Consider the following 16,723-nt stretch of genomic DNA (forward strand, 5'->3'; position numbering starts at 1 on the left):
ATCACAGAGCGCCTTCTATATAGGATCACAGGTCTCTATGGTCATTTCACAAGCCACGCCCCCCCCCACAGTTAGAATCACTCCCCTAGGTACACATTTAACACCTTTTAATCACCCACAGTATTAACCCCTTCCCTGCCAGTGTCATTAGTACAGTGATAGTGCCTATTTTTAGCACTGATTACTGTAGTAATGTCACTGCTCCCCCCCAAAAATGTCAGTTAGGGGTCCGATCTGTCCGCCGCAATGTCGCATTCCCGCTAAATATCGCAGATCGCCATCATTACTAGTAAGAAAAAAAAATATATACAATAAAAATGACATAAATCTCTCCCCTAGTTAGTAGACGCAAAAACTTTTGCGCAAACCAATTAAAATACGCTTATTGCGATTTTTTTTTGTGTTTTTTTTTTTTTGTTTTTCCAAAAATAAGTAGCCGAAAACAAATTGGCCTAAAATATTAAAAACTTTAGATTTTTTTTTTTTGGAAATGTTATATAGCATAATGTGAAAAATATTGGGATTTTTTTTCAGAATTGTCGCTCATTTTTTTGTTTATTGCGCAATCGCACAGGGGATCAAATACCACCAAAAGAAAGCTCTGTTTGTGGGGAAAAAAGGACATCAATTTTATTTGGGTACAGCGTCACACGACCGCGCAATTGTCCGTTAAAATAACGCAGTGCCAATTTGAAAAAAGTGGCCGGGTCATTAAAGGGGGAAATCCTTCCGGCCCAGAAGAGGTGAAGATCCCAACTTGTTTTGTCCTAATCGTTTATGGAAGAAATTCTCTTTCTTTCATTCTTTTTCCTATTTGCACGGCTACGCCATTCTTTTTTTTTTTCTATTGTATAGCCTCACTCTAAATCCTCAATAAAATTTATAATTGGAAAAAAAGAAAAAAGAAAATTGCGCAAACTACCAATATCAAAAAAAATCTCCATAGGCGACGCTTTAGACATTTTTAGCGGTTACCAGTTAAGAGTTACAGAGGAGATCTTTTTTATTTAATTATTTCTCTCACTCTGGCGATCGCGGTGATATCTCACATGTGTGGTTTGAACGCTGTTTTCATTTGCGGGCGCGACTTACGTATGCGTTTTCTTTCGCGTGCGAGGTCACGGCGATGGGGCGCTTTAAAGTTTTAGTTTCCTACTCACTTTATTTAACTTTAATTTTAGCACAGTTGTAAAAAAAAAAAATAATCTGATGACTTTTATTGGTGTGAGAAGGAATGTAAACATCCCTTGTGACAGTAATAGGCAGTGACAGGTACTCTTTATGGAGGGATCGGGGGGAGGGGGGAATGTGACAGTAATAGGCAGTGACAGGTACTCTTTATGGAGGGATCGGGGGGAGGGGGGAATGTGACAGTAATAGGCAGTGACAGGTACTCTTTATGGAGGGATCAGAGGGAGGGGGGGAATGTGACAGTAATAGGCAGTGACAGGTACTCTTTATGGAGGGATCTGGGGGGGGGGGGGGATGTGACAGTAATAGGCAGTGACAGGTACTCTTTATGGAGGGATCGGGGGTCTAAAAGACCCCAAACCCCTCCCCCGTACTTCACTCTATTCAATATGCTGAAATCTGCATTTTTGAATAGTGACAGATGTTTGAATTTGGCGCCGTCGTGACGTCGAATTACCCGGACTTGATGTCATGCCGCCGCTTCCGGGTTACTACTTCCGAGACCCGATTGGAGCTGTGAAAACCACCACAGTCCACTCGGGGTTGGTTTACACCCGCTTCGCCCTCTGACCCGCTGTGGGGTTGGCAGGCAGCTGGGGGCCCTTATGTTAACTCTGTAAAGCCAACGCCAGTACGCCGCAACCGTATGCATCGGGGCTGTTGCTGTACAACCCAATTAATTTGAATAGCTTTGCCCAATGTGACCGGGGGGTGTGAGGTTTGCAGCAGCCGCAAATTGCAGTGCAGTTTGTACCGCCCCATCCGGCTGCCATTTAAGCTTAAGGAGGTGGAAAAATCGTGACTCAAATGTCTACCTTTACCGATCCCTCCCCACATGAGGCAGGAAATCATGACAAGACATGGGGCAACAAGTGGGCAAGCATTACATTATAGGGGGCAAGAGATGGACAATTGAGGCAACAGGTGATCATTCATGACAATACATGAGGCAATAGACGGGCAATACACAAGGCAACAAGTGGGCAATCATTACAATACATGGCCTATTATGCAACTGCATGAGGACCCAACAGGAAATGCTTTATTCTTTTTGTGTTCTACTTATAAATATGTATATAGATCTAACCTACTGGATGGAAAAATATCACTGTAACATGCATTAACCCACAGCAGCCAATCAGGATTTATCTTTCACTGGTGAACCTTTTTTATTGATTGCTTCATGTTGTTGCTCCTTTTTGATTTATTGAAGTAGCCGACCTTTTAGTCTTTTATTGGTCCAACCAATGTATGATTATTAATATATTTGACACATTTGTTAATTCTATTATAAAAGATTTAAGCTTTATTTTATTCATATCATTACTGTGTGGTAATCGCTTATTCTGATCTTGTACAATAAAAACTCTTCGTACAATATTCTGTGCCGAGTCTTCTTTTTTACCAATGATTAGATGATCGGTGATTGGAGTGTGATCAGTTCATAGAGAGTCATCCATTGGGGTTTTATTAGTGAGATGGAGAGTGGAGAAGGCACCACATTGACAAGCCATTGGAGGCCCTTTCTAAAGCCCTAAACTTTTTGGCAACCTGTCTATGACATTAGTCTTCCAAACTCTATCTTACTGAGCTAAGGCCAGAAGAGTTCCAGGAGTTCTTCTCTGTCCACAGCATATAAGTGCGATAACGGGCGAAATTCTCGTAGCAGCTCTGGGCCTAGCCGGTTTGACACACATCCCTTGCCTGGCGCATGTGCTGAATTTGGTGGTGCAGAGGTTCCTTAGAAATTACCCCGATATGTCAGAGCTGCTGCAGAAAGTGCGGGCCGTCTGTGCGCACTTTCGGCATTCTCACCCTGCTGCTGCTCGCCTGCCAGCGCTGCAGCATAACTTCGGCCTTCCCGCTCACCGTCTCATATGTGACATGCCCACAAGGTGGAACTCCACCTTGCACATGCTGGCCAGACTGTGCGAGCAGAAGCAGGCCATAGTGGAGTTTCAGCTGCAGCATGCACTCATGAGTCGCTCTGCGGAACAGCACCACTTCTCCACCAGTAACTGGGCCTCCATGTGAGACCTGTGTGCCTTGTTGTGATGTAACATATGCAGACTAGGCCGCAATGTAATATTTTTTCCCTAAATGGGTGTTTATTGAATAGCGGAATAGAACAACAGTATCCAATGGGTGTATCTCACTGTAAAATATGCAGACTAAGCCGCAATGTAATATTTTTTACCTAAATGGGTGTTTATTGAATAGCGGAATAGAACAACAGTATCTAAAGAGTGTATCTCACAGTAAAATATGCAGACTAAGCCGCAATGTAATATTTTTTCCATAAATGGGTGTTTATTGAATAGCGGAATAGAACAACAGTATACAACGGGTGTATCTCACACGTACAGATACAGACTATGCCGCAATTTAATATTTTTCCCCTAAATGGGTGTTTATTGAATAGCGGACTAGAACAACAGTATACAGCGGGTGTATCTCACACGTACATATACAGACTAGGCCGCAATTTAATATTTTTCCCTAAATGGGTGTTTATTGAATAGCGGACTAGAACAACAGTATACAACGAGTGTATCTCACACGTACAGATACAGACTAGGCCGCAATTTAATATCTTTCTGTCCCCTAAATGTTTTTTTTATTGCAATGCGCAATACAACAGTATGCAATGGGCGTATCTCACTGTAACATATGCGGACAGGGCCGCAATAAACTCTTTTGTCCCCTAAATAGTTTTTTTATTGCAAAGCACAATACAACAGTATGCAATGGGTGTATCTCACTGTAAAATATGCAGACAGGGCCGCAATAAACTTTTTTTGCCCATAAATATGTTTTTTTTTTTTTTTATTATTGCAAGGGGCAATACAACAGTATGCAATGGGTGTATCTCACTTTAACATATGCAGACAGGGCCCCAATTAACTTTTTTTGCCCCTAAATAGTTGTTTTTATTGCAAGGTGCAATACAACAGTATGCAATGGGTGTATGTCACTGTAACGTATGAATGAAAAACTGAAAAATTATTGTCCCCTTAATTGGTGCTTGTTGAATAGCAGATTTGAAATGCAGTGTCTGTCTAAACAGTAAAATATGAAAGAAAAAAGTTTTTTTTCTTTTTAAAATGCAGATTAAGCAGACACATATGCACTGAGCTTGCAGGAAATGCCCGCTACACGCCGCACGCCTAACAGGTTGGATACTGTTGTTGTTCTATTCCGCTATTGAATAAAAAAAAAAAAGATTTGAATGAAAAAAACTGAAAAATAATTTTTTTACCCTAAATACTGAAAAATAATTATTTTCCGCTCACATTGGTGCTTTTTGAAGAGCAGGTTAGAAAAGCAATGTCTGTCTAAAGACTGTATTTCAAAGCAAAATATGAAGGAAAAAATGTTTTTTCTTTTTTAAATGCAGATTAAGCAGACACATATGCACTGAGGTTGCATGAAATGTGCAGCACCGCACGCCGCCCACCTAACACACTCATAAAAGTTTTTTTTTTTTTTCTCCTTTCTCCTCCTCACTTGGCTCAGGTCAGGGCATAAAGATTGTGCACTGCACCCCCACACAATACAATCAATGTAGATCGCTGTCTGAATAAAGCAGATTGTTCCTATCCTATGTTTTCCCTACAAGCAATCTCTCCAGCCTGGCCCTACAGTAAACTCCTATCTCTCCCTCCGGGGAAAAAGATCGTGCACTGCACCCCCACACAATACAATCAATGTAGATCGCTGTATGATAAAGCAGATCAGTGGCATCTGGTGCTCAAAATTTTTGGGGGGCGCAAAAAGAAAAATGTAATAGGTATTGATTTGCGGTAAAAAAATTGTGTGACTTTGACGTCACACAAGTGTGAAAGGGGCCTTCAGTAATCAAGGAACAGTGCCTTGAAAAAGTATTCATGGTCACCCCTTGAAATAATCCACATTTTGTCATGTTATCTTCCAACCAAAAACGTAAATGTATTTTATGTGATAGACCGGCACAAAATTGTGAACTGGAAGGAAAATGGAAGAAAAATGACAATTGGATTGCTTTCAACATTTTATTAACAAAATTCACAAACCTGAAACAAGAAAACCAAACCGCAAAAAGTCACCAGGTACTATTTGAAAAGAAATTTTGCTCTTCTTTCCTTTTGGCATGCAAATTTTTCTATCACCTTCTGGTTGAAATCTGTAATTTCTGTCACCAGTCTCTTTTCCATTGACAGCATGGCCAATGCATTCAACCTCTCCTGGGTCATGGTGTTCCTCAGAAAAGTTTTTATTCTTTTCAGAGTTGAGAAGCACCTCTCAGCCTCTGCTGTGGTCATGGGTGTGGTGATGAGAATCTTCAGGAGAGTGACAGTCTCTCCAAAGACTTCTTCAAGATTGTTCTCCACAAGCAGCTGGAATAGGTCCACAGCACCATGGCAGGTTCGAAATTCCTCCTTGGAGTAGAGGAGACTAAGCTCTGTTCTTAACTTACTCCCATCGAGTACAGGATAGGTCTTCACAGTTGTGCTCAGTGCCTCCTTTGGAAATTCCCTTGCATACTGTTTAAACTTGTTCTCTTGAAGCAGGGTGGCACTAACCAGGTGGTTTGTGAAGGAGAACCGCTCCATGGTGTGTAGGAGGATGGTATCACAGACCTATCGAGAATGATAAAAAAACAAGATTAGGTACTGGTGACAAAATATCAATGTCATGCGTTAGCTCTCTGAGCATCAGAAATGCATGAAACTTAACATATGTACTCAGAATGTCTTGGGCATTTGTATGGGATGCTGAGAAATTATGATTTCAAAAAGCACTTGTTAAAATGTTCAGGTTTAAGTTATTATAAAGGAAGATCATTTTCAGTGTTTTTGAATCCAGAATTTCTCAGAACTCCATACACATGAACAGGACATTCTAAGTAAATGTTTATAAGTTGTATGCATTTCTGATGGTCTGGGAGCTATGAAGGCTGTAATACCAATGTTGTCCACTAGAGGAAAAAAACAAACAACAAATTCTTATAGATCACATCATTTTTATTGTAAGAAAAATATTTTTCTTTCCAATCTTCATATCTAAACCAGGGAGCTATCAAAAAAAACAAATACTTTCTACAAATAAAAACTAACCTCGGTTGCAATAAGTTTATGGGCTTCTGGATTAAGCGAGCACCACCTCTTCGGTTGAGAACCACCTTCACTGATTTGGCCAACCAGGTAATGGAGAGAATCTCTGAAAAATGTAGAAGAAGTAATAATAATTGAAACAACAACAAGGAAAAGGATGAATAAAGCTGCTACCTGATCTTCTGTATGCTCTGCTGGAACTGCTGGATGCTCCCCTTAATGTGGACTGAATCTATGTCCTTCCGCTGGAGTTTGGCATAGAGGAAGTCCACATGTGGCATGATGTTGTGGAAAAGGGTCAGAAAAAATCTAAAATCCTGATCCTCCAGCAGCATGGCAAAGCCTCTTGCCTCTCTGGTGGTAGTTAGGTCAAAGTCACCTGAATCCTGTATTGTTTTAAAACAGCGAATGAGGTCCTCTCTGTGCTCAAACACTGTATTGACGGCACGGCTGTGGAAGTTCCATCTGACGCTGCTTGATGTTGGTAGTCTATGGGCAACTACTTTATCAAGAACATCTGTGCACTTAGGTGATCTTGAAAAAAAGCTGGTAAACCCTTCAAGGTTAGAAAAAAAATGTCTTACTTTGGATATGCGAGAAGTGGCCTGCTGAATTATTAGATTAAGCTGATGTGCATAGCAGTGGATGTAATGGGCATTTGGGTAAACATCTTGTATCTTCCTCTGAACACCTGCAGTGGCACCCCTCATCACACTAGCTCCATCATAGGCTTGGCAGATGAGTTTACTCTTCTGATCCTCTGGAAGGATGACAGCAAGACGCTCTTGTAGTGCTGTAGCAATGGAATCTGCTGTAGTTGAATGCAGAGAAATAAACTCAAAAAACCTCTCTTGTATGTTGCTTTTGGCATCAATGTAGCGCAGCACAAGCACAAGTTGGCACTGTGTGGCAATATCAGTGGTCTCGTCGGCCTGGATTGACAGAAAATCGCTGTTTCGTGCTTCTTGGATAATGTGTTCTTTTACAACAGACAACATACAGTCCAATAGCTCGTTCTGCACGGTTTTCGAAGTTCCCTTAAACACAGTGGCGTTCTCGAGGTGCTCTTTTAAAACTCCATCAAGAGAAGCAACAAAATCGACCAAGCCACGGAATATCCCAGGATTATCTGAAGTCTCACTCTCGTCATGGCCATGCAAAGCAAGTTCAAATGCACCACAGAATTTCACACAGTCTATAATTCTAGACAGGATGTGTCGATTTTTGGTGACTTCCTCATTGTGCCTTCTAATGCCACTCCCATAGCCTTCATCTAGCTGTTCAGCAATGCTATGCCTTCCAAAAAACTGGAGCCTCATAGCATTGTCATGATGGCTTCGGCTACTTTCATGCTGTTTGCACTTTCCAGTGAGCTGCTTTAAGTCGCGAACCCCTGTTGTTGTCCACAACGTTTCAGTTCCAGGACTTTGAAACAGCAAACAGGGAAAACAATAGAAGGCATGACTCACATTGCATCCAGCTAGCCAACTCCGTCTCTCATAACAAGTGGTGGAAAAGCACCGAGTGTAAGCTCGACCACGATCACTTGACTGTTGCTTAATATCCAAGTTGGGCCGATCTGGTCCAAGCTCCTTTATCTTCTTTTTCTCTTCATCTGAACGCCTTGTGAAGGGGTTTTGTTTTAAAGATAAAACTGAATTTTCTTTCATGGTTAACAAATTTGCCTCGTTTCCACAATGATCAGTACCTAGGAGTCAAATGACAATATGAGAATGTTTAGAAGAGAGATCGGTATGGCACTGCTCTATGCAAGTGTCTATTTCATCAAGAGTTATGATAGTTAGGCTAGGAGGTTTGAAGGCTTTTTGCACGCCACCCTGAAGCCTCGTACACACAATGAGAATATCGAAAAAATGAACCTTATAATTTTTTTTGACTACTTAATGATTTTTACAGTGGTCATTATACAGTGACATGTTGTACTGACTATATGCCAATGATCAGGAGAAGTGGTATTGCTGTGTAAACAAAAGCAAAACAAAGGTGCAGCAGCACATGGAAACTGATAGAGATTGTTGATAATATAAACATTACTCCTGGTGACAACCGAGGATTCCCTCCCACTTCCTGATTGGCTTTGAGGCAGGAATCAAAGAGAAATCTCCCCAATTGGACACAGATCACAAAAAATATCTTACGGGGGTAATAATTATCCCCTACCCTAAAAGAAAAAACAAAAAAAAAACTACCTTTGGCTCTCCTTTAACCACACCTCAAGAAATGTCATTGAGTCATTGCTGGAGTTTATGTAGAGAGGAAGGAGCTGCAAAGAGGCTACATGAGATCAGCAGGATAAAAGGATGAATCAAAAAATAATAATAAAATATATATATATTAAATACAATGTGTACATCTAACCACTCTATCTAGAATATATATATATATATATATATATATATATATATATATATATATATATATATATAGGTTACATATATACATAAGATACTTTATACACAGAATTGGGGGGGGGGGGTGATTGGAGATTTCTCATCATGCCATGCCAAGATATAGATACCGCATACACATAGGATATTGAAAATATGATCATCCTCATCATTGTATTATACACCCATCATCATCATAATCTCCATATAATACACCCTTCATCATCATCCTCATCATTGTATTATACACCCATCATCATTATCTCATATAGCGCCTTGTGGGTATATACATTATGCATGGCTGTGTGCAGCCTGACATTACAATACATTGTGCTGCACGCTATTATAACACACGGGGGGATTGCACGCCGCTCAGCATTCCAGCAGATCCATTCCGGCGTTGTATGTAGGAGTAAAAACGCACACATACCTATATATGTACATCTATAAATGCATTCACAAATGTAAAAGATCAGTGCTGAGAATGCGGTAACCCTTAGCAACCAAAGCCCTAGCATCCAGTGCTGACGATGCAGTAACCCATAGCAACCAAAGCCCTAGTACCCAGTTCTAAGGATGCACAAGGCACTGAGGCAGCGGCTTCAATCACTTACCTGCTCTCCTGGGCTGGCTGACTCGACTGTGACTCTGTGAGACGTCTCGACCATGCGCTGCTCCTCCTCGCTCTGATGGCGGGCGGGAACTGGGACGCACGCACCGCCCCCACGATGACGTCAGCCGGGATGTCCTGAATGATTGGTCCAGGCTGGAGTCTGGACCAATCACAGGACTACAAGTGTAAAAGTGGGGAGCGTCGGGCGCATTGCTCTGCACCCCGATGACACCCAGAAGGCCGCCAATCGGCGCCTCTGCTGTCAGCACGTGGGATGCCAAACCCCTCCCCCACCATAGCCAGCAATAGGTCCGGCGCCCCTAGTGGGCTTTAAATGGTAATTTTTTTTCTTTGAAGATGCTGGTTGGGGGGGCGCCTCTGCGCCCCCTATCGACCGGCCGCCACTGGCTAAGAACGTTGTATTCTGTGGCTGAAGGTACATTAGGCATTCACAGGATACAGAAGTAAGTGTCGCCCATTCCAGGCCCCAAAAATGAGCCCACATGCGTTTACCTGACAGCTAAGAACGTTGTATTCTGTGGCTGGAGGTACATTAGGTATTCACAGGAAAAATAATTGTCGGCCATGAAAGGCCCCAAAAATTAGACATTCAATGGACATGAAATGCCTTTTATGCCGCTGTATTTACCGAAGACAAGGACCATGAATTGTTGTGGGTGGATGGCGATCTGGTGGATATTTGAGGCCTGTCATGAGGAATTTTAATCAAACATGGTCTACTGGTCACATGTGTTGAATTCCTATGAGATCCATGCCTCATTCATTTTTATAAATGTGAGGTAGTCAACACTGTCATGAGCTAAGCGAGTGCACTTATCGGTCACGATCCCCCTGCTGCGCTGAACGTCCTTTCAGACAGGACACTGGACAGGGGGACAAGCCAACAGTTCCATTGCAAATTGTGCAAGCTCTGGCCAGAGGTCAAGCCTGCCCACCCAGTAGTCCAGGGGTTCATCACTCCTCAGAGCATCCACATTGGCCGTTAACCCGATGTAGTCGGACACCTGTCGATCTAGGCATTCCCTGATGCTGGATCCGGAGTACAGCTGTCGATGGGTCGGCTGAAAGAATGATCTCATATCTAAAGTGAACAACACATCTTCAAAATGTCCTCTTCTTGCAGCCGCTGTTGGGTTGGTACCCGGAACGGTTTCTCTGTGAGTGAAAATTCCTCTGCCAGCGAACGCAAAATCAGAATGCAGCATTTCTCGAAGCAAGGCCTGGAAGTGCTGCGTTCTTACCGCCCTCTGTGATGGTGGAAACATTTCCGTCATTTTTTGTTTGTACCGGGGGTCTAAGTACGTTGCCACCCAGTACTGGTCCTTGGCCTTTATGCTTTTTATACAGGGGTCCCCCCTTAAAACACTGGAGCATGAAGGCCCCCATTTGCACTAAACTGGAATCGGTTTAGTGGCCTGGCTCCAGCTCATCATCCAGGATAATGTCATCCTTGTTCTCCTCCCCCATCCACGGACAACACCAGGGATCCCAGAAAGGTTTAAAGCATGCTCTTCTTGCTCCTCCTCATCCGCCCCGGTACCTTCCTCCTCTGACTCCTCTTCAGACTCCTGTTGTTGATTTGTCTCAGATGGAGTAGCACCCCCTGGGATTTCATCCAACATTGCAACTTCCTCATCTTGCTGCTCTTGCTCCTCGACGGCTTGATCAATGACACGACACAATGCACGCTCCAGAAAGAAGTCGTAAGGTACGATATTACTGATCAGTTTGGTGATCTCATTGGATGGCCGCAGGAGTCTGCATGCGTCGCACATGAGCAGCCACTGGCGCGGTGAAAAAAACCCAAGCTCCCCAGAACCTGTCCTGCCGCAGAGTTCGTACAGGTAGTCTTTAACTGCACGTTTCTGCTGGAGCAGCCTATCAAACATATGCAACGTTGATTTCCATCACGTCAGGCAGTCACAAATAAGACGTCTGAAGGGCAGGTTGTGTCGCCGCTGAATGTCAGCAAGGCGAGCCATGACTGTGTAAGATCTTCTGAAATGGCCCAAGATTTTCCTGGCCTGCCGCAGAGTGCCAGAGATACAGTCAGGTCCATAAATATTGGGACATCAACACAATTCTAATCTTTTTGGCTCTATACACCACCATAATAGATTTGAAATGAAACAAACAAGATGTTTTTTAATTGCAGACTTTCAGCTTTAATTTGAGGTTATTTACATCCAAATCAGGTGAAAGGTGTAGGAATTACAACAGTTTGTATATGTGCCTCCCACTTTTTAAGGGACCAAAAGTAATGGGACAGATTAACAATCATAAATCAAACTTTCACTTTTTAATACTTGGTTGCAAATCCTTTGCAGTCAATTACAGCCTGAAGTCTGGAACGCATAGACATCACCAGACGCTGGGTTTCATCCCTGGTGATGCTCTGCCAGGCCTCTACTGCAATTGTCTTCAGTTCCTGCTTGTTCTTGGGGCATTTTCCCTTCAGTTTTGTCTTCAGCAAGTGAAATGCATGCTCAATCAGATTCAGGTCAGGTGATTGACTTGGCCATTGCATAACATTCCACTAGTTTCTCTTAAAAAACTCTTTGGTTGCTTTCGCAGTATGCTTCGGGTCATTGTCCATCTGCACTGTGAAGCGCCGTCCAATGAGTTCTGAAGCATTTGGCTGAATATGAACAGATAATATTGCCTGAAACACTTCAGAATTCATCCTGCTGCTTTTGTCAGCAGTCACATCATCAATAAATACAAGAGAACCAGTTCCATTGGCAGCCATACATGCCCACGCCATGACACTACCACCACCATGCTTCTCTGATGAGGTGGTATGCTTTGGATCATGAGCAGTTCCTTTCCTTCTCCATACTCTTCTCTTCCCATCACTCTGCTACAAGTTGATCTTGGTCTCATCTGTCCATAGGATGTTGTTCCAGAACTGTGAAGGCTTTTTTAGATGTTGTTTGGCAAACTCTAATCTGGCGTTCCTGTTTTTGAGGCTCACCAATGGTTTACATCTTGTGGTGAACCCTCTGTATTCACTCTGGTGAAGTTTGCTCTTTTTTTTTTTTTTTTTCCATTAGATTTTTATTAAATTTTAAACATTGAGGCAATACAAGCATAATAGCATCCAGCATTTAAAAGGGAAATACAAAGAATTCAGAGTAGCGTAGCACGGACAATAATTGCATCATTATACACAGATGTACATTCACGACCTGATACGCTGCAAGCAGGGGATGAGCCAATTGACACAATCATAGTCTTCAAGGAAGGGGGGGGGGAAGAAGGGGGGGGGACAGGGGAGGTGGGCAGAGGAGGAGGAAAGAGGGGGGGAGGAAGAAGGGAGGAGGAGTGGAGGAGGGAGGGAAGGGGGGGGGGAAGGAAGGAGGAAGTAGATAGGGGAGGTAGAAGTGGGAAAAGGGGGGGCAGAGGAGAGGGACGAGACCAGGGGACGGGTAGGGGGGGGAGGAGCAGGGAGGAAGAAGATGAGAAGGAGGGGAGGGGGGGGGAGGGAGGGGGGAGGGAAGACAAGAGGGGGAGTTAGGGGGAGGGAAGAGGGGAAGGAAGGAATCCCTGAGTTGGGGTAGTATGAAGGGGGGGGGAGGTGAAGTTTGCTCTTGATTGTTGACTTTGACACACATACACCTACCTCCTGGAGAGTGATCTTGATCTGGCCAACTGTTGTGAAGGGTGTTTTCTTCACCAGGGAAAGAATTATTCGGTCATCCACCACAGTTGATTTCCATGGTCTTCCAGTTCTTTTGGTGTTGCTGAGTTCACCGTTGCATGCTTTCTTTTTAAGGATGTTCCAAACAGTTGATTTGGCCACACCTAATGTTTTTGCTATCTCTCTGATGGGTTTGTTTTGTTTTTTCAGCCTAATGATGGCTTGCTTCACTGATAGTGACAGCTCTTTGGATCTCATATTGAGAGTTGACAGCAACAGATTCCAAATGCAAATAGCAAACTTGAAATAAACTCTGGACCTTTTATCTGCTCCTTGTAAATGGGATAATGAGGGAATAACACACACCTGGCCATGGAACAGCTGAGCAGCCAATTGTCCCATTACTTTTGGTCCCTTATAAAGTGGAAGGCACATATACAAACTAGACATATGCCGGTTTTCGGTAATTCGATATATCGCGGTATTGCATAGCCACGGTATTGTTATTGTGGCATTTTTAAAATACCGAGTTTCTCTGTCAAGTCTGCCTGACTTGTGAATTGATACATTTCAGTGAGCTGGATGACTCATTCACTCACACAGCTAACCCCTTTCAGCATAAGTCTCCGAGTAACAATAAACAAAAATGATTACATTTGTATCTTTTCCTTCCCTCTGCCAGGGAGAAAGGAAGTTTAACCTCTTAAAGACTGGATCTTTTTCTGACACTTTTTTTTTTGCTAGAAAAGTACTTAGAACCACCAAACATTTTATATATTTTTTTAGCAGAGACCCTACAGAATAAAATGGCGATTGTTGTAATATTTTATGTCACACTGTATTTGCGCAGCAGTCTTTCAAACGCAATGATTAGACTTTAATGAATAAAATAAAAAAAAAAAAAAACATAACAGTAAAGTTATCCCAATTTTTTTTTTTTGTTACACAGAGAATCGTGATCTTTATTCCAAGCTAAAAAATCGTGATTCTCATTTTGGCCAGAATCGTGCAGCTCTAATAAATATATATATATATATATATATATATATACACACACACATACACACACACACGCATAGCAGCCCACATTACATTATTATATAGCCATCAAGCAGTGTCTACAAAAAATGCAGAAAGCTTGCCAGAGCAGGAACTGCAGGTTAGTCGCATGGTGCAAAAGCAGGATGGATTTCAAGGCCACTGAATTTTAAAAAAATGCTGCATGCACCTTTTTTCTGCGGAAAATTAGGGCATAGCAGCCCGTTCAAACAAATGGGCTGCTATGCCTGTGCAAATGTGGGCCGCCAACCCGCATACATGTGAACCACCAACCCGCATACATGTGAACCAGGCCTAAAGCAATAGTAAAGTCATTTATAAACAACACCTCCTTCAGGTTTAACCACTTCTTGACCACAAGGATTTGCCCTCTTAATGACCAGGCCATCGGATCGGAGCCGAGCGCCAGGACCAGTTATCACCAGTTAGGCCAGACACTGCTTGATGACCTATTTTAGGCCTGGTTCACAGAGTCTGTACTGACTGACTATATAATAATGTGCATAAGTGAACCAAAGCCCCTAAATTCAGCAATGAAATTGAAGTGAGGTGGAAATTTAATAATTTAAATTTAATAATAGAATACCGTGATAATACCGTATACCGTGGCAAAACCTTAATCAATTAATCGCAGCATGAAAATCTGATACCGTCACAAGCCTAATACAAACTAGGGATGCACCGAAATTTTGGCCACCGAAATTATCGGGCGAAAATGAGCCTATCCCATTTCGGCCGATAATGGGTTAACATTGCCGAAAATAATGGCCGCCGTGAGGAAGGAGGAGGGTGCAGCGCAGGGCAGGTTTTAAAAGTCCCGCCTCTGGCCGGCCGCCCGCCTCTCAATGACGTCCCTACTACTAGATGGATGTGTGCATGAATGGACATACCAGGTGGGGGGCGGGGCAAGCGGCCGCTATAGATAGAACTATGTGATCCATCCCTATCAGCTCAGCGCGACTATGTGTGAATGAGAAGTGACCTGACACCGGGCGGAGGGGGGGGCGGGGGGAGCGGCCGCTAATAACTATAACTATGTGAGCCTTCACTTCACTGTCAGGCATGTATCTCCGCTGACAGTGAAGGCTCACATAGTTATAGTTATTAACAGCCGCTCCCCCCGCCCCCCCGCCCGGTGTCAGGTCACTTCTCATTCACACACAGTCCCACTGAGGTGACAGGGAAGGATCACATAGTTCTATCTATAGCGGCCGCTCGCCCTGCCCCCCCGCCCGGTATGTCGCTTCATTCAACACAGATAGTAGTAGTGACATCGCCGGGAGGCGGGCCGCCGGCCAGAGGCGGGACTTTTGAATGAAGGACACCCGAGGAGGGACGCTGAGCCAGAGGGGGGGGGAGAGTGTACTGCCGAGGGGGACGCTGAGGCAGTGGGGGGGGGGGGAGCTGAGGCAGCTTACCAATGGTATTTGTATTATGAAGCATGAGGGGTTAATGTATTGTCACTGCTGGTCATTCATCTATTAGTGACCGACCAGTGGCAGGTAATTAACCCCTTTGTGCTGCATTAGTGCAACCAGTATCAGTGTTAACACTGGTTGCACTGACACTGGTTGCACTAATGCAGCACAAAGGGGTTAATTAACTGCCACTGGTCGGTCACTAATAGATGAGTGACCAGCAGTGACAATACATTAACCCTTCATGCTTCATAATACAAATACCATTGGTAATTAAATTAACTTCTTGCCAACCCATCACAGAACATATACTGTGACAGGGTGGCAGCGACAGGTGTACGTCGCTGCCTGTTTTTGGTGTATGACCCTGTTCTATCCATTTTAAATTTTTTGGGGGGAAAAAGTCATTTTCGGTTTCGGTTTTCAGCCAAGGGCATCCTGCATTTTCGGTTTCGGTCCAAAATTTTCATTTCGGTGCATCCCTAATATAAACTGTTGTAATTCCTACACCTTTTACTTGATGTGGATGTAAATACCCTCAAATTAAAGCTGAAAGTCTTCAGTTAAAGCACATCTTGTTTGTTTCATTGCAAATCCATTGTGGTGGTGTATAGAGCCAAAAAGATTAGAATTGTGTCGTTGTCCCAATATTTATGGACCTGACTGTATATTCACTTGCCCCTGAACATGGCCATACAGCTCTGGAATGCCCTTCTGCGAGAAATATTTCCTTCCTGGGACCTTCCATTGTTGTGTTCCAATGGTCACAAATTTCCGAAAGGCCTCTGAGTCCACCAGTTGATATGGCAGTAGTTGGCGGGCTATCAGTTCCGACAAGCCAGCAGTCAACCGTTGGGCAAGAGGGTTATCTGGCGTCATCATTTTTTTTTAAGCTCCAACATTTGGGCCACGGAACCTTGCCTTTTTCCAGAACAACGTGAGGACGGCATGATGGAAGGTGGAGTGGAGGACAATTGTGAGGAGAGAGGAGAAGGAGAAGAGGCTGGACGGTGAGAGCCTGGAGTGTGGCTTTGTGGGTTCTGGTGGCGTTGCTCCCACTGGGCTCGTGATGGGAATCCAGGTGCCTTCTTAAGGCGGTCGTCCCTAGGTGAGTGTTGGGCTTACCGCGACTTATGTGTTGACTGCAAAGGCTGCAGATGGCAACACTATTGTCAGCAGCAGACACATTAAAAAAAGCCAACACTGCAGAACAATGTGTCGGCGTCCTGGGAGCACCAGATGTGACTGTACATGGTTGATGGCTCGCTCCCGATACATTA

At 43.5% G+C, this 16,723-nt stretch overlaps 2 protein-coding genes and 1 pseudogene across 3 annotated transcripts in view; 1 reads left to right on the forward strand and 2 right to left on the reverse strand.

Annotated features, from left to right (window-relative positions):
- The window catches only part of LOC309548860, a 56,962-nt pseudogene extending 56,096 nt beyond the window's left edge, over positions 1–866 (forward strand). The window contains exon 7 of the transcript in view: positions 856–866. The product of the transcript in view is annotated as an uncharacterized misc_RNA (transcript). The remainder of the gene's footprint in view (positions 1–855) is intronic.
- LOC309550245 (uncharacterized protein) overlaps positions 1–16,723 on the reverse strand; it is a gene marked incomplete at its 3' end in the record, with an annotated part of 2,091,994 nt that overhangs the window by 1,001,270 nt on the left and 1,074,001 nt on the right.
- Positions 5,283–7,954, reverse strand: LOC309548862 (zinc finger MYM-type protein 1-like; the record flags this gene model as incomplete). The annotated part of the gene is made up of 3 exons (XM_082248793.1): positions 5,283–5,810; positions 6,288–6,390; positions 6,459–7,954. The coding sequence occupies 3 exons, from the start codon at positions 7,952–7,954 to the stop codon at positions 5,283–5,285; spliced, it is 2,127 nt and encodes a 708-aa protein (XP_082104919.1).

Source organism: Pelophylax lessonae (assembly GCF_965119305.1).
Source record: "Pelophylax lessonae genome assembly, chromosome: 3".
In the NCBI taxonomy this organism is placed as follows: domain Eukaryota; kingdom Metazoa; phylum Chordata; class Amphibia; order Anura; family Ranidae; genus Pelophylax; species Pelophylax lessonae.